The sequence below is a fragment of the Tachypleus tridentatus genome, chromosome 13 (assembly GCF_004210375.1).
Source record: "Tachypleus tridentatus isolate NWPU-2018 chromosome 13, ASM421037v1, whole genome shotgun sequence".
NCBI lineage: Eukaryota > Metazoa > Arthropoda > Merostomata > Xiphosura > Limulidae > Tachypleus > Tachypleus tridentatus.
Genome location: NC_134837.1, coordinates 87,155,599 through 87,182,815, shown reverse-complemented (window position 1 = coordinate 87,182,815; position 27,217 = coordinate 87,155,599). Strand labels below are relative to the sequence as shown.

The 27,217-nt window shown below is 34.3% G+C and overlaps 1 protein-coding gene across 9 annotated transcripts in view; it reads right to left on the bottom strand.

Annotated features, from left to right (window-relative positions):
• Nucleotides 1-27,217, bottom strand: part of LOC143240804 (uncharacterized) — a 194,159-nt gene that overhangs the window by 37,040 nt on the left and 129,902 nt on the right. For all 9 annotated transcript variants that reach the window (XM_076483898.1, XM_076483900.1, XM_076483903.1 and 6 more), the window contains one exon: nucleotides 8,061-8,119. In XM_076483898.1, coding sequence (XP_076340013.1) covers nucleotides 8,061-8,119 — 59 coding nt within the window. The remainder of the gene's footprint in view (nucleotides 1-8,060; nucleotides 8,120-27,217) is intronic.

The window sequence follows — 27,217 nt, the reverse complement described above, 5'->3', positions numbered from 1 at the left end:
GTATACCAAGAAGGATCAATGTCTGGTAGCACTTGAGCTGGTCCATCATTCCATCAATTTTGCAAATATTTCCTATTGCCTCAGCAGAAAACCATCCCAAGTCATCACACTGCCTTCCCTCCCCCATTCTTTATGATAGGTGCTATGCATTGAGATAAGTATCTTTTACCTTTCTCTGCAGGACGTACAACATACGTTTTGAACCAAATATTTCAAATTTAGGCTCATTCATCCATAACACCTTCTTTCAATCATCAGTAGTCTAGTTTTTTTACTTGTTAGCAAATTTTAGTCTCTTGACAACATTTGGAGATCGAAGTAAAGGTTTTTTTAACTGGTACACAAATAAATATTCCATTGTCGTTGAGTCTTCTTAAAACTGTAGATCTGAATACTTTTATGTCATTTAGTACATGATTGAGACCAGTGGCAGTCTTTTTTTCCGTCCTGAAAGCTACACAAACGAAGATACTTGACATAATTTTTATTGAGTTTAGGTGTTCTGCCTCTTCCTTTCCTAGTTTCAAATTTACTTGTCACGTTCTCACTATCAAGGGTGAACTTTAAAGTGTTTGGGGAACATTTCAAGTCTGCAGCAGTTTACTGGAAAGCCCAATGAACATCAGATAAAGCTTTTATGTGAATTCTCTGCTCTACTTACAATTTTCTACGTTTTTTTTTTTTTTTGTGGCTGAGACATGACAACAGAACGTAATTATGTAATGTTAAACACTGATTATTTATGTAGTGTTATTAAATTAATTTCTTGTCGCATATACCAGTGCTATATGTTAGTTCGTTGTTAGCTTCTTTCCATATAATTAAGACACAATGCATGGTGAGCCACAACAGTTATTTCAGACCCTAAATTAGATCGGTATGTTCATTCAAGCAGAACCATCATAACATGCCCTTGGTACAAGCATATGAGAATTCTAAAGAATGATAAATATTTTCACCCTGACTCATTAAATTGTAGTCAGGAATCAGTGAAGCATTACCATAGTATTGAAATTTACATTCTGTAACGAGATGGAAGAATTATCCACATTAAATCAAAAGAATGACAAAATATTCTCTTTCCCTAACACTTTTATATAGTACTGTATATAGTACCGCAACCTTTAGATTACGGGTCGAACGTCCTAACCACGTGGCCATACCAGGATGATATATATTTCATTCTACTTTGAAATAATTATCTCAGTTAAAAATGACATTCTTACAAGTAACTCTTTAAGTAAATTTGAAACTGCTAAATAAAAGAGACAAGAATAATAAATTAAATTGGTTTGCGTGCTGGACTATTGTTTTTTGGATCCATAATTAGCAACCCGTTACCATCATACAAGGCCAGGTGGTTAAGGCACTCGACTCGTAATCCAAGGGTTGCGGACTCGAATCCCCATCACATCAAACATGCTTGCCCTTTCAGCCGTAGGAGCGTTATAATGCTACGGTCAATCTTACTATTCATTGATAAAATAGTAACCCAAGAGTTGGCGGTAGGTGGTGATGACTAGCTGCTTTAAAGTGCTGAATTGGGGACGGCTAGCGCAGAAAGCCCTTGTGTAGCTTTGGGCGAAATTTAAAACAAACAATGCAATAATGAGTCACGAAGGACACTTCATAGCGTTCTTTCGTATTAATACGCCAGTTGAGCATTTAGTAAGTTTACACAAGTATTCAAAGATATGTTAAAATAAGAAAAAGAGGAAAGAATCGAAAGCAAACCTTCCACATTAGTTAGTTATCACCATTAGATTTCATCTAGGAACATAGGGCCGCAATCGCTTGCGGATTCGTCAACAAGTATTTAAGTGAGTAGGTTGTTAGCCCACTGCATCGAGCCGTCCCAATTTTAGCAGTGTAAGACTAGAGGGAAGGCAGCTATTCATCACCACCCACCGCCAACTCTTGGGCTACTCTTTTACCAACGAATAGTGGGATTGACCGTCACATTATAACACCCCCACGGCTGGGAGGGCGAGCATGTGTGGCGCGACGCGGGCGCGAACCCACGACCCTCGGATTACGAGTCGCACGCCTAACGCGCTTGGCCATGCCAGGTCAAACCTTCTACATTTCTATATGATATTGTGTAATATTTTAATTGAGTAAGTATGATTTACATTGGAAGTGCATTTTGTCTAGCGTTAACAAGTAAATGTATGAATATATTTGAAAATGACACGTAAGAGCGAAATAATTATGCTACAAATTACAGAAATGGTTTATATTTTCAGTGTCACATATGATACAAATTAACCCTTTACCATAATGGAGAAAGAAAAAAAACAACGATATTTCAGCCATAAACTAGTTTTGGCATGTGCTTCGTATTAATGTCTTTTAATCAATTAGGCCTTGAACTGGCTGACAAAACTCTACAGTAAGTCCAGAAAATATTATATTACTTCTTGAAACTCAAGCCACAGATATGATCTTTACTTCGAATGTTCATTACGAGACTTAATTCACAAGAGCATTGATAAAATATGTACGCATGCTTGGAACACAAATGTCTTTGGACAATAATGAATTATTGAATGACCTGAGGAACCTTCGATGCGTTTCCTGAAGATTATTCGTTTGCTCCAAAGGACTCACGGTATCTGATTCCGAAATAAACGGACTTTCTTTCGAACACACATTAAAAGTTCTTTTAACTTTGAAAGCATATTAAGCAACTCTCTGTTCATAGCAATGAATTCGACCACTTACAATCCAAAGAGACAAAAGAAAGAAATTCGTGGTCACCTTGAAAGTATTTTTAAGTTTAGTATTAATCACAAACACATCAGGCCACTCAGACTTAGATAAATATTTCTACACAGGAATGTGAATTGCACTTTTTTAATATTTAATATTTTTAAATAACCGTAAAATGCAAACAGCAAAATGACATTCAACGCGCGGCCTGGCATGGCCGAGCGCGTTAAGGCATGCGCTCGTAATCTGAGGGTCGCGGGTTCGCCTCCGAGTCGTGCTAAACATGCTCGCCCTCCCAGCCGTGGGGGCGTTATAATGTACGGTCAATCCCACTTTTCGTTGGAAAATAGTAGCCCAAGAGTTGGCGGTGGGTGGTGATGACTAGCTGCCTTCCCTCTAGTCTTACACTGCTAAATTAGAGACGGCTAGCACAGATAGCCCTCGAGTAGCTTTGTGCGAATTTCAAAACAAACAAACAAACAAACATTCAACGCGAGATGTCTTTGTAAAATATCTCAATTTTTATGAATAAAGAATATACACGATAAGAAAAGTTTCATTGGTGAATTAAAAAAATATTATATGGATATTCACTGACGATACCAACTACAGTTTTCCCCCCATTTTGATGATTTGTTTAACAAACATGTTATGCATTTTTTTAGTATATACTAATTCTATTAACTTATTGTCATCGCGAATGTTGAATGCTATTAAAGCTAAATGTGTTAGCTCCAAATTCTGTTGTTCGTTTTTTGAATTTCGCACAAAGCTATACAAGGGCTATCTGCGCTAGCCGTTTATAATTTAGTAGTGTAAGACTAGAGAGAAGGCAGCTGGTCATCACCACCCACCGCCAATTCGTGGGCTACTCTTTTACCAACGAATAATGGAATTTACCATCACATAATAACGCCCCCACGGCTAAAAGTGCGAGCATGTTTAGTGTGACGGGGATTCGAACCCGCGATCCTCCTGGCCATGCCGGGCCTAATTTCTGTTGTATAGGAGTATAATTTAACCCAATAATCAGATGTTTTACTTATTGCTAATGCAAATTTTTCACCATTATTGAGGCTGGAGTCCTAACCAATAGATTTATATTTTTACTCTAAAACACTCTTGGTTTGGATTTCATGATTTCATGTCGTGTTTTTACAAAAATCTCACTCCACATTTCATAGCTGTATATCCGACACAATAATGAAGGTCAAAACCTACTATTTGGTCAGAAGAGAGTAGCCCAAAAGTTGACGGTGAGCGTTGTTCACTAGTTTTCTTTCAACTAATAATTGGGCAGAAATTCTGAAGTAAACACACAAGTATACTTCATTTTTCAGTTTCCACTTCAGTAAAAGCAAACAGTTTGCTCACAACTGTATTTAAACAGTGAATGGTAGATAACTGGCCTATAGGAGTTTGTGTGATGGATCACCTGTACCTGTTCTTAATTTAATTAAATTATTTTCATAAAAGGAAATATATCCATACCACTATCTCTGTCTTACTTCTGGAGTTGCCTTTCTCTTCATCTGGATATATGTTACCATTCTCATAATGTACGAGGTACCTTGATTTTATTTATTTTTATAACACATATTCGCAACTCTGCTATTTTTCAGCGTTGTTATTAAAGACGAAATAATACTTTATCGAAGTTAGAGAAAACCTTATTTGCAAGATAAACAAAATGGAATTAGAATGAGATAACGAAGTCTTTTTAAAAAAAGTAAATTATTGATCCATGATACTAATAACATAATCATGCTTAATTAAAGGAAGTAAAGCGAGATGATATGTAATATATATATTAACGAAATTTTTGCACGTATGGAATGTAAAAACATACATTTACAATAACTAACCGCTTATATTAACGAATATATGTGTACACAAATTTTACAGAAAAAAAACAGGTAAAAAAATGGGGTAAAGACATGTTGTGAAATGTCGATAAGAAGAATTCTACATATCACTTAATACAATAATTTCGGACACTTAAAGAAAGTATAACCCTAAATCTTCTACTATACCATCTTTAAAGTCGTCAAATTACCTGCTGTGGCGCTCTATGTTGTAAAAGCGTAATTGCAAAACACGACTAATTTAACATAAAATTAGTATAATAACCTATGCAATCCAAGTCCTTGCTGTTTTCAGAAAAAGCACAAATATATTCAAGTAATCATGATGGTAAACATGGCATCAAATAATTGGAAGGGTTAGGTTTGTTATTCATCTCGCCTGTTTTAACAGATTTAATATATGTTTTGAAACATGTTTTAAGGGTAATGTTTCTATCAGCCAGCAAAGGTCTTCATCAAGATAAAAAAGAGAATATAAAAAGTCAAGCTCCCATCAAAACAGGAGGATGAAGTCTTTTGAAAGCTTTCATATGAAATATAATATTATCAATAAGCCACGTACGTCAGACTACCAAAAACAAAAGAACTGAGTAACCATGCCATAAAGTGAAGGTTACAAAGCAATCAAGGGCACCAAAAACGTTACGAGCGAAGTAAGCGGAACATCAAATATTATATATATATATATGCAAACTTGGTTTATAAAGAGCTACATTCTTTCTGTAAAAAAAAATTGATGACGCAGTACGTGGTTTACGGTAACATGGTATAAAATCAAGTGTGGCCTTATGTTTAACGTGCCGAAATGCAGAGCAGAAGATCAAAAGCTTAAGCACCTGATACGAAATTGAACATGCTTTTTGTTTTCAGCTATGGGTACATCAGAAATATAACAATCTATCCAGTTTTTGATGTTTGACCTTGCCACGTTAAAGCCACGTATGCACAATGTACCGTTTAGTTTGAAAATTCTAATTACAACATGATATGTAGTGTCCGATCAATATTTTACAACAATGATGCGTCTTAATATTTGATGTTTGTTTCATTTTATCGAACATTGAATTCCGCAACTTAAAACATTAAAAATTAATTTATTGTTATTTATTACTTATCACTGTAAAGTTGCTGATGTATTTTTCGGGTAAATACAACGTAACATTTTTATTGTTACAGTATTTTAGCTACTTATGACAGATTATGTCTGCTATTGACAGACCTCACTACATACAATCTGTCAAATGGTGATGACCTTATCATCGTGGCATGTTTGCTTGCTGGGTAATACGAACCAATCAAAGACTTCAAGAAGAAAATGTCTAGAGCCCGTCTCGATAATGCATTAAGAGGTCTGTCTTAAATTATATTTGTACAACGCTTTGTCATTCTCCAAAGCATTCCAAGCATGATTGTCTAAGTCACTGAATTCAAGTCTTCAAGGACATCCAAATGTGAAAAGAGGATATATAATCAAATCTTTACATTAGTTGTATTGTGTTTTGCTTTCTGTAGTGATGTAAGATATAAGTTACTCAATATGAATACATTTATTTGATGAAACCCTTGCCAAGAGGATTGTGGAATAAGACAAAACTATCATATTTCTTCAAAACCAAGGGTCTCTAGCATATCATTAAACCTCTGCAACAATGCGACTCCTTTATGATAATTCACGTTATTTCATTTTCTTATTCTCATGCTTGTGTAAAACTTATTTTTGATTTTTACTATTGTGTTTATAAATAAATTACCTAAATCTATTTTTTATTAAAAGTATTTTATTAAAGGTATTTTTATTAAAGAATTTACGATAATAATATCCAAAGTATAATTCAGACAAACTAGTTCTAAAACGTTTAGTTAAACTGTAGATCATATATGACTATTATTATCGGTCAGTAATTCTGGTTAATTAATTTAAGCATTCAATTCATTTTTTAAGAAATTCTTTTTTGCCACTTTAACTTTTACAGTTGCTTGTATGTGTCACTTAACTGTAATTGATATTTTTAGAGCTTTAAAAATTGAAATGTGTTTTTTATCTTCTGAAGAAAAGTTCAAAATGACAGGTTAATTGAACTCATTAAAATGTTTCTATTGTTCTTAAAGCTCAAAAGCTCATCCAATGTTGTACATTTTTATTAAACAACATTTTTAATATTCACAGCATGAGGTCCGGCATGGCCAGGTGGTTAAGGCACTCTGAGGATCACGGGTTCGAATCCCCGTCACAACAAACTTGCTCGCCCTTTCAGCCGTTGTAGCGTAATAATACGACGGTCTGTCCCACTATTCGTCGGTAAGAGAGTAGCCCAAGAGTTGGCGGTGGGTTATGATGATTAGTTGCCTTCCCTCTAGCTTAACAATGCTAAATTGGGGACGGCTGACGCAGATAGCCCTCATGTTGCTTTGCTCGAAATTGAAAAACAAACAAACAAATGGATTTGTGTTTCAAAGGAAAATTAGAACAGTTCTTCTGAACTATTGTAAGATGAATAGTTCTAACTTAGGGACCTAATAGCGAAATCTTATGTTAAAAAAATAAAAACGCTGACAAATGATTCTGGTCAGTTAACTTGAGAATAATGGCGCATGATCTCGTGCTAATGAAAAAAAGAAGAGTACCGAAGTCACAACCTCTTCGATTTAAAAACCTAACACAGTCACACATGTAAAAGGGTTACTCATCAGTGCGAAGAGAAGCGACCAAACGACCACTAGGGACTCATCGTTCTTAGAGAACCCACATAAAACAAAATAATACCATTGCAGACCCACAAACCACAACGGTTCGGGAATATGAGACATCAATCGTCTCAATAAAAGTCATGACTATTTCACTTCAACCAGACAGACGTATTTTCACCCAGTACAAATAAAAACCCACGACATAGATGTCGGATACCTCATCTAAAACGACGTTGTTCAGAACGGGTTTTCAGACGACTTGATTACACCTACTAAATTACGGTGCGTACAATCTAGAGAAAACAACAACACTAAACCAGAAAGAGTTTGTGTGTGTGTTTTCTCATAGCAAAGCCAAATCGGGTTATCTGCTGAGCCCACTGAGCGGAATCGAACCCCTGATTTTAGTGTTGTAAATCCGAAGACTTACCGCTGTGCTAGCGAGGGGCTTGAAAGAGAGTTAATAACAATAATTCCTAAATATTTCTAAAGTATGAATTCAATATATGATATGCATTAACTTCTAAATCTCTCCAATGGTTCAACGGTGGTATATTTGAGGGCTTATTAAAAATTAGGTTCCAACACCTCTCAGAGGCACAACACATATAGCCCATGTGTTTACATTTGCATTTAACAACAAACAAAAAAAAGAAACTTCTTTAACGTATAGTCATTTCTTTTTAAATTATATCTTTCATAATTTGTGTAATGTGCTTTGTTAATAAAAAATGCAGTATTTAAAATAAAATGCTGAATTTTTAAAAATATGTAAAGATTCAATTTTTTACTCACCTTGGCACTTTCTCTGACGTCACTGGCTGTTCTTTGCAGGATACTGAAGACGGAACACTCTATTAACAAAACAAATTAAATTAGTATGTTAATAAGAAACTTGTTTTGTTTCAAAGTGATTTAGTGAAACTCAACAATAGCAAAAATAATAAAAGTGGGATATTACGTCTTGGCAAATAGAAGCTTATCAGTGAAATAATCCGAGGGTCGCGGGTTCGCGCCCGCGTCGCGCTAAACATGCTCGCCCTCCCAGCCGTTGGGGTGTATAATGTGACGGTCAATCCCACTATTCGTTGGTAAAAGAGTAGCCCAAGAGTTGGCGGTGGGTGGTGATGACTAGCTGCCTTCCCTCTAGTCTTACACTGCTAAATTAGGGACGGCTAGCACAGATAGCCCTCGAGTAGCTTTGTGCGAAATTCCAAAAAAAAATAAAAAATAAACGAAACAGCTGACAAGTACAAAAGTTATTCAGTCGTTTATAAACTTGTTAGAATAAACAAAAACTTTTGAACCAGAAAAGAAACTCAGTAACTCAAACACTTGCAGAAAGCTAACTTTCCTTCATCGTGACTGAGTTTCTCATCACTTAATTAATATCTTGAAATAATTTTGTTTACGAAATTTGGATCATTTGAACTCGACGGAATAATTTTGTAGAAACACTAGCTTGGATAAATAATTAACAAATATTTTTAAATGTAAGTTAAAATAGGAAATGTATTGTAATTGCACTGACCGTTGCATATCTAGTTAACAATACAAACACTGTCGTTTCCATTGAATGTGAATGATAATAAAATTATAATGGTTTGTTACAACCACGAGAAATTATGAACCTATTGGATGGGTCTTTGTCTCTGGTTGAACATTCCGAAATTATTTAAGTAAAATCACGTGGAATATGTCTTGTTTATTACATTCCGCTCAGATCAAGTAAAGAAAAAAACAAGTAAGAAAATATAGGTACGTGGAATTTCTAAAGAAGCCTTAATAAAATAATTGTTTATGATATCTTATATATATGTTTCTGATAAATGTCATAAACTCCAGTATGTAACACGGAACCTTGGATAAGACACTTACGAATGTCTAATTTCGTTAACGTGTACAACAAATCACTACAATTTTAATAAATATAAGGCTTTAAATAATATTTTTTTTGTTTTAAACAAACAAACTAAAATCATATGACGCGAAAAGAGAATAAAAGGCAAAAAGGATTCATATTTAAAATTAGTTGTATAGTTACAAAACTTAATATTTTTCTAAAGCATGGCCAGGTGGTTAGAGCACAAGACTCGTAATCTGAGAGACACAGGTTCCAGTCGCCATCACACCAAACATGCTCGCCCTCTCAGCCATTAGAACGTTATAAAGTGACAGTCAATCCTACTTTGCGTTTGTAAAAGAGTAGCCCAAGAGTTGGCGGTGGGTGGTAATGACTAGCTGCCTTCCCTCTAGTCTTACACTGCTAAATTTGGGACGGCTAGCCCAGATAGCCCTCGTGCAGCTTTGCGCGAAATTCAAAAGAAACCAAACAATTTATTCTCGTCTTATATCTTTTATTTACTTCTGTTGGTTCACTCTGAGTTTGTTATGTTCATTTACACGTGATTACATATATTTAACATTTTCCATAATTTGAGGAATGAACGTCAGAGTAAGTATGCTTACTCGATCAGTTTTATTTGTTTGCTGTCATAAGAAGCTTCACAAATTTGTAGTTCTTTAACTTTTTTTAACTTGGAGAACGTCTTACGAGCCTCACTCTTAAGGAGACGATTAAAAGATGTGAAATTTAAAGTTAATAAACGTCTTTCATTCAGTCAATCCCAAGTACTAGTCAGTGCTTTATGAGAGATGTTTTCACAAGAAAACCGAAGAGCAAAAATAAAACAAAAATACTGCTAAAGAATTGTTTAAAATTTATTTACTTATACTTAGCTATCCTTTTTTTACAACACTACTTCGAAACAAAGTTAATGTTCAAAGCAGCAAGTGAAATCGATTTAACGAAAAGTTACTACAAAATTTTCAAATGGCGACCTTCAAACTACAGTATAAGAAAGGAAGAAAATTCCAGAGCAATATTATTCGCCTAATTGCAATTGCTCAGGGAAGAGAAACAAAAAGTTTTGTATGAAAGAACACGGAAATTTGCGTCATAGTTAGATTAGCTTCTGGAATTTAATATAAACTCAGTTCAAGTCTTTCTTTCTTACATATCCCCATTGTTCCTGGGGCAGTCATTTTAAATAGTTCGTTACTGTCTGCCGTATTGCCAAGAGCAAGTTAAGATTTTTAAGTTTACACCTTGCTTTTGATGCCAGTAGATCGAATATAAGTCACATGTAAATTAAATTTTGTACATTGCTTCAATTCAGTTCATAAAGAAATAATTCTGATAACAGAATTCTCGAAAAAGAGTGGAATAAACCAGCATCAGTCTTTTAAAGTGGAAAACAAAAAATACATAAAACTTTGTTGAAGTTTATAATTCAATAAATATGCTCTTATAAAAGGCCTGGGAAAAAGTGGCTTTGATTTTCCTTTCAGGGTAAAAATCGACCATTCACATTTGTAATATGCAGGTTCTATAGCTATGTATTCCTGGCCACTGTAAGATAATATAATATTTGATTTTTGAGCAACAAATAATTTGATATTTCCATTAGCATTATTAGAGCATAAAAACTATAAATGACTTAATGTAAAATCAGCTACGTTATAATTTCTCCCTGCAGAGATCTTTCAATTTATATTATAGAACCATTTGACAAAAAGCTGCGAATTGTATGTTTGATACGAGTATGTTGTGGCCATCACATAATCGTGTTAACAGGTTAATATTCATTGGTTTCTAATACATCATATGTTTATAAAATAGGTGGCATAAAGAACAATTACATTTTACTGAGAATCAAGTTGTTTTGAACAATACAGTGTACTTAAGTGGGTTTCGGCGTATTAACTTATATTTATAATCCGTATTAAAAACAAAACTTAAATATTTCGTGTAAAAACGACTGATAGTTTTTGTTCACCTTGTTCATTTTCCGAACCTAAACTGAACAGACGCAAGATATGTGTTGCTTATTAATGAATATACATTAGGACACGACCGTGAATCATCCACTTAGTTTTAATGAAGTATATTTTAGCGAACACACCAGTTTGAGAAAAGCATACACATATTTTAAATTGAATACTTTAAAACTACAACATCACACAAAAGTCATGTATCGAAACTAACGGCAAAATAACACATGACTCCAATGTACGGACTTAGAAAATAGAGATTTTCTTTATATATGATTTTTATTGTTTTCTTTAAATAAAAAATTAGTTCCTCAAACAAAAAACTAATACAACTACTTGTTAAATCATTACATCCAATATTTAATTAAGATGTATTTCCGGAGTAAGAATAAGTTCGATTGTTATACAGAGGTTGAGTACGTAAAATTAAAAGTAGTTAACCTTACCACACTGTTATAGTCTATGTCGCCACATCTGGTCATGCTCTATCTGAAGAGCCCTTGTCTTACATTGTAGTCTCCATTGCAAAAGTCTCCGTTAGGAGGCTTCACTTGCAAAAGGACAACATCTTACCTGTAAGCTCTCCATAATTCATACAGGAACAAGGTTTTCCCTCGTATGTTTAAAAAATCCGTTTGCATAGAAATCTATAGGCATTACATCCCATGACTTGAGCAGTTGGAACAGCATCAACATCCATCTTACAGTCCAGCTGCTCGACGTATGAAACAGTTGAGCGTTAGGTGACACTGGAAGTCTTATCTTGGTGAAACCATACTCTGTTAGCCTGGTTTACCAACAGGGATTATTATTATGTCACTGACCTTTGTGCTTGTGGGTTCTCACCTCTTACAGGATGTCGTATTTTATTCATCACGATACGACTTATTGTAGGTTTCTTTTCAAATGATTTTGATGCTACAAATTGATCCACATTTCTTTGTTTTCCAATGCCATTAAGTGCAAGGGATATCTCCGTCTTAGAAATTCTAAATCCCCGCTGTAAACACGTGATTGAAGCCTGAATGTATGGATATTTTGCGTTGGGGTTCTTACATGCGTTTTCCAAAAAGTGTTCAATTTTTGATAGCACCATACTTTCCACAAAATGTCAAATAAAGTCGAAGTTTAGTTGTGATACTGTGGCTTTATACTGGGTATAGTTGTCATGTGACACAGTGATTAGCATATCAATATAATCTACTCAACACTTTGTAAGTTACTTAAATAACCCCAGAATTATCTTCTAACAGCATATCTACGTTTTAAACAAATGATTTTAGGTGGCCAGTTGAGTAAATTCGATTAAATTATATACCCACAGTGGCTGAGCAATAAGAGCTATATGCTTACAGTGCTCAAATTTGGTGTTTCTATACCCATGACAGACAAAGCATAAATAGCCCATTGAGTCAGAGTTACTTAATAATAAGAAAACGTAAAGAGAGAAAAAACACGAGTGCTTTTAGACTTAATATTATCCAATCCTTATTTATCATTCGTTTTGAAATATCCGAAAGTATTTATGTGCTAAGCTTTAAATTATCAACTTATTTATTTACCACTGACTCTATCGGTACGGTTCTAATATTCCTTCACGCTGCCCAGTTTTATAATTTTACCTGCTACAACACTCAGAACTCATCAAACAAACTGGTTGAAATTACTCGTTTTTCATGTAACGTACACAGGGAACCCGAAGAGTAATTTGTGGGATTAAATGGAATATTGATGGTATTTTGGTTACACTTTTTATGTGAATTCTAGAATCCTATTGGGGACCCAGCAACAAAAAAGTTATACACCTACACACAGTCTGGCGTGTAACTAATGTAGAAAAATGTTTTACAAGCTTAATTCTAGGTATATATGAGCCTTACTTACGTTTGTATTCCAATTCTTATATGCAAACATATTTTAACTTACTTACTCAACTCACAGTTTGATACTACACAGAGTAGATTTGGCAACGGAATTTAGTAACCACTAATATAAAAACGCGTTAATCATGCGTAGCTGTTTTCGTAATTAGATTCGTATGTTGTGAGCTAGAGGCGTTATATATTTGAAAGTTTAGCTTTTTCAAGTAAAATAATTTACAGTCCAATTCTATCACCATTCAACGGTACATCTCCATAAACCTGTCCACTTACTTTGTGAATTTGTAATGTGATTATGTGGAAACTAGTTTTCATTAACCACACTTACACACATACTTTTTAAAAGTTTCGCAATCACGACAATTGACACAGAATCATTTCCATACATGACAGTAGCAGTAACTTCCTGTGAGTTGACTCCAAATTCTTTTACAGTCAAATTTAGTTTTATTTCTCATCTCTAACATTTCAGTATAAGTAACACCCAAGTTGTGTTATCAGAGTTTTACTGACGAATTTTGGGTATTTTCACAGAAAAAGTTGTTTTGTTTGGAATTAAGCACAAAGTTGCTCAATAGGCTATCCGTGCTCTGCTCACCACGAGTATCGAAATCCGGTTTCAATACGCAGCTCTGCTCGCTAACCTATAGATCTCGCCTTGTCAGCTTCTATAATAAGTTCAACATTCTAATAAAAGAATAATTATGACAGAAATTAAATGAAATGATTTTGTTCAGTATTATGCTAACAATTTCCTAGTCTTTCATTTTTTTATAACAAACAAGTTTAATTTCACTACTGTTTTAAACCAAAGGTATGCTTGATTCAGACTTTTTACGCAAAACTACACAAACTAATATTTACAAATAGCTTTCACTATTTTTTAACTTAGAGAAGAGGCGGAAGAAAGCTATCAAGTAGCATCCTCTTTAATCCAGTTCTACCTTCATCTAATGAAATAGTATGATTTGAATATTATACTTATAACAAAGTAAAGAACAGATTGTTACTGTTACGTGACGCGAACCAAAACTCTTGCATTCATTGTCTGTGCACGCTAAGTCACAACTGGCCTATTAAACAAAAAGGAGGGTCGTGTTTTCATTAGAAACAAAGATTATGGTCACCAAACAACATCTTAAACGGGTGTTGCAATGAAACGCTTGAAGAAGCCGTCTTATAGATTTCAGTAAAGAATAAACAAAAAGGTAAAGAATGCCTTCTGGAGTATAACGTTGTGGCTTGTTTGTTGTTACTGCTACTCAATAACCAGCTTTACACAGCAATATTTATGCGAGTAAAGATCAACCGAGTTTCTGATCATGAATGAATTATGTGTTTAATTTAAAGCCAGTTTTCGAGTTGGTTACAGAGATAGGTATTTGATTATACTGAAACAACCTCCGGGTTGGTTACAGAGATAGGTATTTGATTATACTGAAACAACCTCCGGGTTGGTTACAGCGATAGGTATTTGATTATACTGAAACAAGCTCCGGGTTGGTTACAGCGATAGTTGTCTGACTATAATGAAATAAATTCCGGGTTGGTTACAGCGATAGTTGTCTGACTATAATGAAATAAGTTCCGGGTTGGTTACAGCGATAGTTGTCTCACTATAATGAAATAAATTCCGGGTTGGTTACAGCGATAGTTGTCTGACTATAATGAAATAAATTCCGGGTTGGTTACAGCGATAGTTGTCTGACTATAATGAAATAAGTTCCGGGTTGGTTACAGCGATAGTTGTCTGACTATAATGAAATAAATTCCGGGTTGGTTACAGCGATAGTTGTCTGACTATAATGAAATAAATTCCGGGTTGGTTACAGAGATAGTTGTCTGACTATAATGAAATAAATTCCGGGTTAGTTACAGCGATAGTTGTCTGACTATAATGAAATAAGTTCCGGGTTGGTTACAGCGATAGTTGTCTGACTATAATGAAATAAATTCCGGGTTGGTTACAGCGATAGTTGTCTGACTATAATGAAATAAGTTCCGGGTTGGTTACAGCGATAGTTACTTGATTACACTCAACCAAACTCCGGATTTGTTACAGAAATAGTTATTTGATTATACTGAGAAAATCTCTGTTTTGTTGTAGAGATAGGTATTTGATTATAGTGAAACAAGCTCCAAAACTAGAGTAAGCAAGAAGTTTAAGCTTTTTTGCATATCTGCATTAAGAAAAACCATTACTTTATTCATAACACGTACATAAATGTTATTTGTGTTATACAGTAATGAGACTATGCGCATGCTCAGTATGTTTTTCTTATATTTCTTATTATCGAAGGCAAAACTTAGCACCTTGCGGCATTTTCTGTTCATTTGCTGTGTGATGAATGAAAAACGTGTTCATTTTCTTGCGAAAAGTAAATCACCATTGTTAACATTTCAACAGATTGAAGAAACGTTGTTTATAACACGAACATTTTATGTTACGAATAATTAATTAATATTCTCGTTACTTTCTATAATAACTTTCGTACTTCTAACACAGTTTTGATCCGCAAACTATTTGCAGAATGCCATCTGGTAAACTTTTAATTAACTTTTGCATTTAAATTAATAACGGTAAGATTTCACTTTAATTTAAACCCCTGTAGTAATGTGTATACGGCCACACGATAGTGCCACGTAGGAAACATCGTTTCCAAATCGCTTCTCGCTTCCCCTGCGATCTTCTAGTGCTATTGGTAACTAATGTTTCATCTTTTTCATTGCGCACAACTCAACTCATCCTAATGTTTAGTTTGTATATACTCCGTTTTAAAGTCTATATAACGTTTACTTGTGGCAATATTTACTTCTATATGCGCAAAAGTAAAGAATGATCTATCTCTGCTAAGCCTACCGCGAATATCAAAACTAGATTTTTAGCGTTATATACCACTGAGCCACAGAAAACATTTAACAGAATTAAAAATGATCACCTAAAAATCAACGTACTATACAGCTGCAACAAGATATTTCCTGTATTTACTAGAAATTTAGAAAATTTTCAAAAATCCCAACCGACAAATAGACACTTATTCCTGGTCTTCTTTTAGAACGGTTTATTTGTTTCTGAATTTCGCGCAAAGCTACATGATGGCTATCTGCGCTAGCCGTTCCTAATTTAGCAATGTTAGACTAGAGGGAAGGCAACTACTCGTCACCTCTCACCGCCAACTCTTGGGCTACTCTTTTACCAACGAAAAGTGGAATTGACCGTACATTATGACGCCCCCACAGCTGAAAGGGCGAGCATGTTTGGTGTGACGCGGATTCGAACCCACGAATTACGAGTCGAGCGCCTTAACCACCTGGCTATACCGGACCCTTTGCAGAACAGAAATTTTGAGTATTATACGTTGTTCACTCGAAAATCAGTTTAATTACTAATTAAACTGGAGTTAATTCAGGTTTACATTCTACGACTTTCCTAAAAAATACAAGTATTTCAGATATATCAGAAACAATATGGCGTTTCTCTTGCAAATCTAATAATACACTTCTGACGGAACTATTGATGTAGAGAAAGTGCTTTTTGTTGTGAAATGTAATTCGAAACAAGCATCATAAATAAAAACTACTTTTTTCCTATATTAATTGAAGATTCACCTCTACAAAAGTTTTACTGACAAGGATGGAATACAATTTGAAACTGCACTTAGTGCAATACTTTTTACACTTTACCATACCATCTCCACATGTGGTGATATTTTAACTAACTGTTGGGGTAATATAAATTAATTAACGTCAACACCCATTTAAAACCTTTATGGAAACAATTTTGTCAAACAGATTAAATTAATTTTATGGCACATTTGAAGAACCATAAGCTTTGATTTAACACAAAGATTAACATTACGAGAAATCACATAAGAAGTTACCTTACGGTTGAGCCTCATACGGCGCCCTAGGCTACTGTACAAAAGCCAGTACAAACAAAGTCCAACTGTGAAAGCCACAGCGTACAAAGATAGAGTGAACATGGACTGGGCGTAGCCTCCCACAGGTTCCAAGCGTAGATACGAATAGCTGATGTTGTGAAGCCTTTCACTTGACACACGGAATAACTTACAGAAGGAAATTATAACAACCCTGCATCTCATACATGGTACGATCGTCTAACCCACCGAGACACCACATCGTTATAAAACTCTTCGAACGTAAGGCAGTTCTGCAAGGCTCGAGGTGGAGCTTGCTCAATATGAATGCGCGTGTTACGAAATAGGTGGTTATAACAGGCTGTCTGAGAACCTCCACGTTTAGATGCAGACAACAAAATTTGTACTTCCTACATCCACATGCATGTTTCAGTAAATTCACCATAAATATGCCAGATTGTTTTATGGTGATGTTAACGGTGAATGTAAGTTATATATGGATTAGATCTGTTAACGATATCATCACCTTGAAGGAGTTTGTTATAAGACTTAACTCATTAAGTTATTAAAAGATTAAATGCGATAAACCAGATTTTAAATTGTTAAAGCACAATCTACTTACCCACTCAAACTTTTTTTTAGTATTTCTATATTTCAGGAAACTTATTGTGACAAGTATAAAAGCCTCAACAAAATAATTTCTAAGATGTTGATTTTACGCAATACTGGAAAGTACTTTCGAACAGAGTAGTATCTTTAAATTATGTATTAAAATAAGCGATGTCTGTTTTTATTTAAAATTCTTGTCTATTGTTTCAAACTTAGAAAATTAGAAACATGAAATAACACAGTAAATTTGTAGTCAGAAGCTAAAGCAACCGAAACAAACATATTAGGGTTACACAGTTTGAAAACACAACTTTACACGAGTTATTGGTCTAATTCAGATAACAAGGTTGTCTCGGAAACTATGTGTCTGCCTAAAGATTATCGAGGCCTAAGCGTTCAGAGAAATGGAACTAGACGGAAAATCGGTCAATCAAGTCGGTGAGCACTTACATGGTAAAGCAGGATGTGGCTGGGAGATTCTGCTTTTCATTAAGACTACACGAGAGTGGGATTTACAAGAAATACTTAATTACCCTGCAGCACTGCGCCAACAAACTTAGCTTAAAGAGAAGTAACATTTATATGAGAAATATTGTGTTCGGACAGGTTGTCATGATGATCAAAATACTAAAGAAACTTAGAAGTGTTACTTACTGAGAACACGTAACAAAGTCGGTCCTTAAGAAACGCTTACCTCTTTTATATGACATTCTTTTTCAACTATATATTTTATAAATGTTTGACTTGTTTTGTTTTTTTTTAATTTCGCGCGAAGCTACACGAAGGCTAATTTAGCAGTGTAAGACTAGAGGGAAGGCAACTAGTCATCACCACCCACTGTCAACTCTTGGGCTACTCTCTTATCAATGAATAGCGAGAATTAACGTTACATTATAATGTCCCTACGTCTGAAAGGGCGAGCATGTTTGATGTGACAGGAATTCGAACCCGCTACCATCAGATCACGAGTCGAGTGCCCTAACGAAGTGGTCATGCCGGGCGGAAAAATCAGTTGTATTTTCACGTTTGTACAAAATGGGTCTAACATACCCATCAATATTATTATTTCATTCGTTTGCGACTTCGTTTTTGCTGAACGTCGATATTTCTGTACAATCAGTTATTATTACAAACATCGCAAATTTCTGAAGGTAATTAAGAAAAAGTCGAGGAAAACTATATCTTATTTTATGTATTTGAACACTTGTTACACATTCAATCATAAATAAACACTCATTTCTGAGCATTTGCTCTCTTTTATATGTGTATATTATAAATATTTCAAAATGAAACAGCTCACTAAGAGACAGCGGTAGGTCTACGACTTGCAACGCTAAAATCGGGGGTTTAATTTCTCGTGGTGGACACGGCAGATAGCCAAGTGTTGCTTTGCTCTAAAACAAAAACAATAAAAATGGAAGTTCACGTATTTTACAGAATGCATGTAACTGATACTGTACAATAAATATAAATTCATTCTATGTTTGTTATTTCAATTTAATAAGGTACATCCAAGCCTACAGTCTTTATAAATTATTTTCAACTAGTAGTACAATTATAAGAAATTTGAGAAAAAAAGAACACGGAACGGTAGGTGACATTAAGCGATAAAAATAAGTACTTATCAGGCTTGTTTTTAGTAGTTAACAAAATTATCTTCCATTTTACGAAACAAATACGAGCAAAAAAATCAACACCGAGGTACCTTATTCCAGCACTATCTTTAGCCCACTATTTATGGAGAGAATAAATACTGATATCAGTTTGAGCGCGTGAAGTGTGAACATTGGAAGATAAAAGGCAATCGAAATCCTTGCTTCATTGATCCTCGATATCAAAGAAAACTTTTGATTATTACCCCTTTCTTCAGGGAATAACTGAATGAAGAATCCCAAAACACTTGAACTAACTTTTCCCTTATAACGTAATACTAATATATCACTTTATGAAAGCAGTGGATCTAATGACAGCTAAAGGCTACAGCGATTTCCGAGACAAAGAGTAGAAACACACACACTTCGCACTAGACGTCTAATTCAGCTGGTGACGTTCCCACCGATTTTCTATAAACATAAAGGATCACAGTTACTCCACTGGTACGGCACAATTTGTATGCATATTAATGTGTAGAGTGAATAAGTGTGAAGCGTACACAAAATATTTAGCAAAGCATATTTTGCATGTTTTTATATATCTCTACATACTATATGCAAACTAAATGCAACTTACATTTGTAACCTCACTAAAACAGTTTTGAGATCAAGACAAAAAGAAAGGAAAAAGTTGCATCTCTTATTCGTTACTGTTTTATCATTAGAACTAAATATAACTTACATTTGTAATCTTATCAAAATAATTTTGAGCTGAAGGCAAAAAACAACAACAACAAAGGTTGCACCTTTTATTCGTAAGTATTCCATCCTTAAAGAGAAGGTGTAACAGTAATTATATATACGTTTAACATAATAACATCTTCCTACACCGAAGAAGTGAAATGTATTCCTGATTGTACTACAAGATTTTTATTAAACGTTCCAACTTTTATTAAAACGTTTTTCAAGAACTAGCTGTGATACCTGAACCCTGGACAGAAGTTGTATAAATTCATAATTAATAAAAGGTTTTTTAAGACATGAAAAGATGCTTCCTTCATATATAATAATAAAAAAACAACCAAAACACCCATAAAAACAGCAAAACACAAAATGTGAAACCGTAAGTTCACATGTATCTCCTCATGGATTCAACAAACCTTCATGCCAAATTCAGTGAAGATTCATCTGTAGGGGCGAAATAGTGGTAAAAAAAAATCCGTAAAAACATTAATAAAAACAGTAAAATGCAAAATTGAAATTTGTGTATTTTTCTACAGACCTACTGAACATTTATACCAATTTTGATGGAGATCCATCTACACCCTTCGAAGTATTTACATGGACATACAACAAACAGTACTATTATATGTGTATAGGTGGCGCCAGTGCATTATATCCGCGTGTGACGTATTCATGACACCATATCTGCACCCTGAAAATGGAGAAAAACAAAGTTCTACATGACGAGAAAATAGTGTCGCCTATTAAAAATCTATATGCACACAAGATAAGAATTTCGCAAAGTTGTGGGTTGCTTATCGCGTAATAAAAATGTTTTTCCAATATCATATAAGTAACAGTTCGATTATAGTATGATGTGGCATACGTTAAGAGCAATCTATATCACCAAACTTACGACGAACACCATCACAATTTATTTCAAGAAATGTATGATAAATAGCCCCATAATCTAATACAAAAACCTCATGATGAATATCCTCGCAATCTATCTCAACAAACGTATGAGGCATATCTTTGCAATTGGTGTCAACAAACTCGTAACAAAAACCCTCAGAATTTATCTCAATAATCTCGTAAAGGATATCCTTACAATTTATTTCAATAAACTCGTGACGGATACTCTCACAATCTATCTAACAAACTATGGCAGATACTCTCCATAATCCGTCTCAATAAACTCACTACAGATACTCTTACAATTTATCTTAAACTCATGACATGTACTCTCTCACCATATCTATCTATCAATCTATCTATTGATCCATTTTCTTCCTAGTCTATGCCAATAATTTTAATTCACTGAGAACCTTTTCTGTCAGCAGTGCTTTTCAAGTACATAAAAGTCTCTGATTAAAGAATTTGATAAATGACGCATGAAGCAAAGTTTTATTAAGGTATTTTGAATAATTACTTCTTTTTCACAGTATCTCAATTGCTATAACTTAAAGATACAATGAAATTACATATGTCAATATTTTGTACGCTCCTGAAGAACATTCAGAAACAAATAAACTGGGGAAGGAACGCATCTCTTAAGATAATAATATTGTCAAAATTTCCTTTTTCGTGTGTCGTAGCACAAATAAAACCGCCATATCTCTCGATAATGAAATCTTATAGAACGAAGCAAATAGTTTTGTTTGTTTTTTCGAAAAACGTCAATTTTTATGACACTTAATTTATTGAAGCACAGACAGCTTTCGAATTAAAACTTGCCAAGGGTTGTTATGCTTAACTTAGTAATAAAACTGCATTTCTTCGAATAGAGTTTTCCTCAGTTCAATTGCCATGAAATAAAAACTGTATTTTAACAAGAAATGCAATTTTACCACTTGGGTGAAGTTTCCGACCTCAGAGTTGCATAAGATTTGTTAGTTTAAGTAAAACTGTATTTTTAAATGGAATGAAATTAATAAAATATAAAATAAATAAGAATAAGAATATGATATATATCATTACGTGTAATATAAAATACATATTTGTATATATATATATATATATATCCATGGGAACCTATTTGGGAATTGAAGGCGCACTCTACAAACGAAATCTTTGAAGACATCTCCGAAGTATAGCAGACGTACTATTCTGCTTTCACAAATTTCCTGTTTGTTTTCTTGAATATAAAATGGTGATTCGTGATTTCTTTACTGTGAAAGTTTTTCGTGATGTGTGTATAACTAGTGACTGTCGTGCAATCTCAAAAGACAGAACCCCCCCAAAAAAGCACTTAGGTCATTATCGGTTCACTGCAAACACTTGCAATCTCAAAAGAATTTCCAAACTTTGTCACCAAACACTTTTCACAAAATAAGTAACGTCGCAGCAGACATACATACAAACAACCAAACTCATATTCATACCTAATTCCTTAAAACAAATGTATTAATTATGTTAAAAAAAAGCATAATAAAAAACACAATGAAAAATACATTATAAAGCGTGTATAATATTGTTTTATTGTTATTAAATATGAGTGTTTCCAAACACCCACCCGTATTTACAAACTTCAAAAAAACCTTTTATCTACTTAACGGAAATTTTTGCACAAAGCAAAAGGAATTATTTTTATTGTCTTCAAACTAGGACTTCAGGAAAAAGTAATCCCTGACTGAAAGTTGGTCTTGTTTTTTAATGGTTTTTACAACTTTCGGGATGGTGCATTGCCAAGCTTTCTTCTTCTTTTATTAAAATATGGTTTTTTACATCTGCATCAAAAGTCATTTTACAATAAGTGTTGCTTGTTATAAACTGAAATATTCTTTTCTATTGTTTCTCATTGTGGCAAGTTTCTTTAATTCGGATATGTTATTTTTAGCCACAGCACAGCAGATTATTGTTGTTTTTGAATTTCGCACAAAGCTACTCGAGGGCTATCTGTGCTAGCCGTCCCTAATTTAGCAGTGTAAGACTAGAGGGAAGGCAGCTAGTCATCACCACCCACCGCCAACTCTTGGGCTACTCTTTTACCAGCGAATAATGGGATTGACCGTCACCTTATAACGCCCCCACGGCTGAAAGGGCAAGCATGTTTGGCGCGACGGAGATGCGAACCCGCGACCCTCAGATTACGAGTCGCACGCCTTAACATGCTTGGCCATGCCGGGCCCTAACAGCTTATAAAATGCCTCCGATTTTTTTTCTAAACACAAAATTTAAGCTCATAGCTCGGTCGTCTTTTGACTGATTTTAAATTAAAGTTTCGGACTCAGAACTATTGATGTATGGGGTAATCGAAATGAATATACCAAAAATAAAGATGAAAAACTTTATTGTTATCAGAAATAAACAACAAAAATGTTATATAATTACAAGTAGTTGACTCGTAAGGTTTGTTTTGTTTTTGTTTGTTTTTTGACAAACGAACTATTACTGGAAATTCGTTTCCATATATGCTACAAGTGTTCCTTATTCTACAACTCCAAGAAACTCCTTTTCATCACTGAAAACTCCTGGTTCGTTACAAAGAGACATCTTTGAACAAGATGGAGCACCATCCGATTTTGCTCAAATTGTTAAAGTGTTTTTATACCAAACTTTTCTAGAGCGTTGCCATGGTACGAGAGGACCTACTAAATGACCTTCTCGTTTGCCAATTTAACCCTGTTAGATTTTTATCTCTGTGCCTTTTTAAAATAAATATCTACCATAACAAACCAAAAGTCTTTGAAGAACTGGAACGTCAGATTCGTGATGCTATCTTATCCATTCATCTGATGTCTTGGACAATGTTTCTAGAGAATTTCAACGTAGAATTATATTAATTACAGAGACTAATGGAAACATGTAAAAGTCTATTCTTTATTAAAACTAAAACTTACAAGCCTTCAGCTTATCTTTATATTCAATTTTTGTTGTTACCCCAAATAACAATAAAAATTGAAAATAATATGAAGACAAGTTATTGAACTTTATTTTTAATATATTCATTTTCGAGCAACTGTAATGGACAACGCCCAAATCTCATAGATTAATTTAGTCTAATACTACCTAAAACTTTCAATTTGAGGTTAAGCTAGTAGAGATCTTCTGATGAGTAGGCCCGGCATGACTAGGTGGTTAGGGCGCTTGACTCGTAAGCTAAGGATTACGGAATCGAATCCTCGTTACACCAAACATGCTCGCCCTTTCAGCCGTGGGGGAGTTAAAAGTTACGATCAGTCCCTCAATTCGTTACTAAAAGAGTAGCCCAAGAGTTGGCCGTGGATGGTGATGACTGGTTTCCCTCTCTCTTACCTTGCACTGCTAAATTATGGAGGGCTAGTGTAAATAGCCTATTTTTTTAAAGACATAAACTCCGAAACAGTGACTGCTAATGTCGTCTCTTTTCACAATTTCGTATCTGGAGAGTGCATTACCCAGCATTTAAATTTTAAAATAGACGCTTTGATATGAGGCATTTTCTTCTTATATATATTTTAAGGCCATGTAGCCTAGAATCAATATTGGATGTCTGGGTATCTAATCAAGTCCCTTTCATTTCAAACTCCTCCCCTTCCATATCAAACAGAATGCATTCATCAACATTAGAAACCGATACGTATGTAGTTCTAACTGACAATGCTTACTTACTAGTCAGCGACTCTAGAGTCGTAGAGCAAATTCAGGTTTGTTTGCTTGTTTTTTTTATTAAATTTCTTTTCAACTTGCATTGATTCACGACAGATGCATCAGATCAAGTCTTTTTTTTAATATAACATTCACCATCTAATCATTACGCAAATTTACGTGTATGAACAACAGGTTTGTTTTTAAAACTATTCCATAAACACCGAGTTTCCTTTAAATTGTTAACACATAAAATCGATAGCATTTCAGATTTTATTTACTGTTACAAATAAAACAATACAAATTAAGATATCCGATTCAGGTTCAACTCTAAAATGATTTTTCACTAGTATGTTAAAATACTAAAAGGGAAGCAATAAACATTAATAGTAACAAGAAAGAAAAAGACAGATGGAATTTACATAACTGAGATTTCATTCTATACCACTGGTCACCTGCAAAGTGCAATTTCCATTAAAGATGTATATGTTAATAGTATTTTAGCATACTTTAAATGGAACATGATCTCCGGCTTTTGCTTTGACCCTGTCCATGATTATTGGAATTTCCTAAAACTGGCCTCACCAGAAAATGGGTCGAAACAAAAGCCAGACTTCATATACAATATTATTTTTTTTTACTTAAGATTATCCGAGAAAAGATGTAAACAATTAATAAGCTGCTATATATACAGTTCACACAATTATTGAAAGTTACGATGTATAAATTTGAACTATGAATATTATCATGGTTAAAATCTAAACATATCAATAAGGGTTACTATATAACTTCTTAACTTTGATAGCTGACTTTGTAACCTGCTAAATACTGAGGATAAAGAGATCACTAGTTTCGTAATATGAAGATATGATTTGCATTCTTAACTGATAACATACACCGAGAGCTTAGTACCTTACATTGAAAAGAATTTTTTACAACTAAAACTACCAAGTCGCATGACAACTATAGCCAATATAATGTTATGGTGTAAAATAATAAAAAAAATATTTTTGGAAATTGGTTTGGCATTACGTGTGTTGCCACCGAAAATTGATCACTTTTGGAAAAAGTATGATACAATTATTTACAGGGCAAAATGTTTATACACTTAAATCACAAATGCGTTAAGGTCGCAAATTTAGTATTTTCAAGATAAGATATTCTTTTACTTAGCAATGTTGAAAAACAAAGGAATATGGATCAACATAGGGTACCAGGACCATCCAAACGAAACTATTTGCAAAAACATTATATTCCAGCCATGATAAGCGAAGTGTATTGTATTGTAACAAGGTAAAGTTTAATGAACTCAGACGTCAGTGATAAATCTGTCAACATACCCAAGGCAACAGCATGCAAAATAATCAAAAAAAATCTTCATCTGTAAAAGCCTCGGAAGTCACGGGGACACAATTTGTATCCTCAACATATCCACTCAACGAACATATACTTGAGAATGAAATTTTTATTCACATTATTCCATACGAAGACAAAGCGCTCAGAGATTTATATGTAATCGCACTGATGACACAGATGCTCACATCCAACTGTTTGTATACAAGATGACTTAGAGAAAGCCAACGGGGAAAAAGGTGTGTTTTAGGCATAGCTTCAACAGAGTGTTTTGAAATAAAACTGCGCTTTAGGGTTATTGTTAAGGTTTGCGGTCATGAAATAGTGGTGATCGGATATGGCGATATGGACTGTAACCTCCAAAGTCGTTTTAGTATATCATACTTAACTCTTTATCTAAAAGATAGAACCCTGGACTAAGGCATGGGCGTACCGGGCTAAAGAGCGGAGCTCCATACAAATAAAAAAGCCTCAGGTTATGCTATAAATGTATTGCACGTAGAGATTCTGTCTCGAGGGGACCTCTTTAAGTTGAAAAGCTTAAGGCCAATAAAACCCTTAGTCCGGTCTTGAAAAGATATAAAACTATCTTTTAAAAAAACCTGATGAAAATATGTGGAAAATATTAGCTATATTCTTTCAAGTTACACATCATAGAAAACAAAAATTGTTTTTTAAATACGAAATAAGAACATCATTCTAATATATAAAACTAAGTCTGTGTGTTTTTCGCATCTTTCAGCCATCATTTACTTATACGTTTCCACATTTCTTGATCAATCAGCACCAAGCTTCATAGGATGACATGAAGAAGGTCATGAGTGTGGTGGCGGACTTTTCCATCCAGTTTCATGTCTAATTTCGGGAAGAATTATCGAATCAGTACAACATGACACAATGGTGCAGGATAACATGAGAAACTTCGGACGACTCATCATATATCATATTGATTGAATCCTTGAAAACAGTATTGGTGTCTTTATGTACTTTTATTGCACTTTTAATGTTACTATATTAAGAAGAAGAAATAGAAGCATGATTTCCGATCTTTTGTTACAAATAACTTTTTATATGACCAGTCCAACAGACACGTACTCCAACTAGTATTATATAAATGTGCTTTGTTCTACTCTGAAGGAGTTAAAACGATTTCAAGTTTACGTTGGCTTATTGTGTAAAGGCTTTACAAACCCTTATTGAAGGATATATAAAAGCTCTGACTTTACTGAAGAACCCAACAATTAAAAGCGAAAACTCAACGTAAAGTTTGATTGTTTTTAAATTTCGCGCAAAGCTACACAAGGGCTATGTGCGATAGCCTTTCCTAATTTAGCAGTGTAAGACTAGATAGAGGGGAAGCAGTTATAACCAGCCACCGCCAATTCGTGGGCTACTCTGTTACCAGCGAATAGTAGGATTGATCGTTATATTATAACGCCCCCACAGATAAAGGAGTGAGCATATTTGGTGTGACGGGAATTCGCACCCGCGACTCTCAGATTACGAATCGAGCG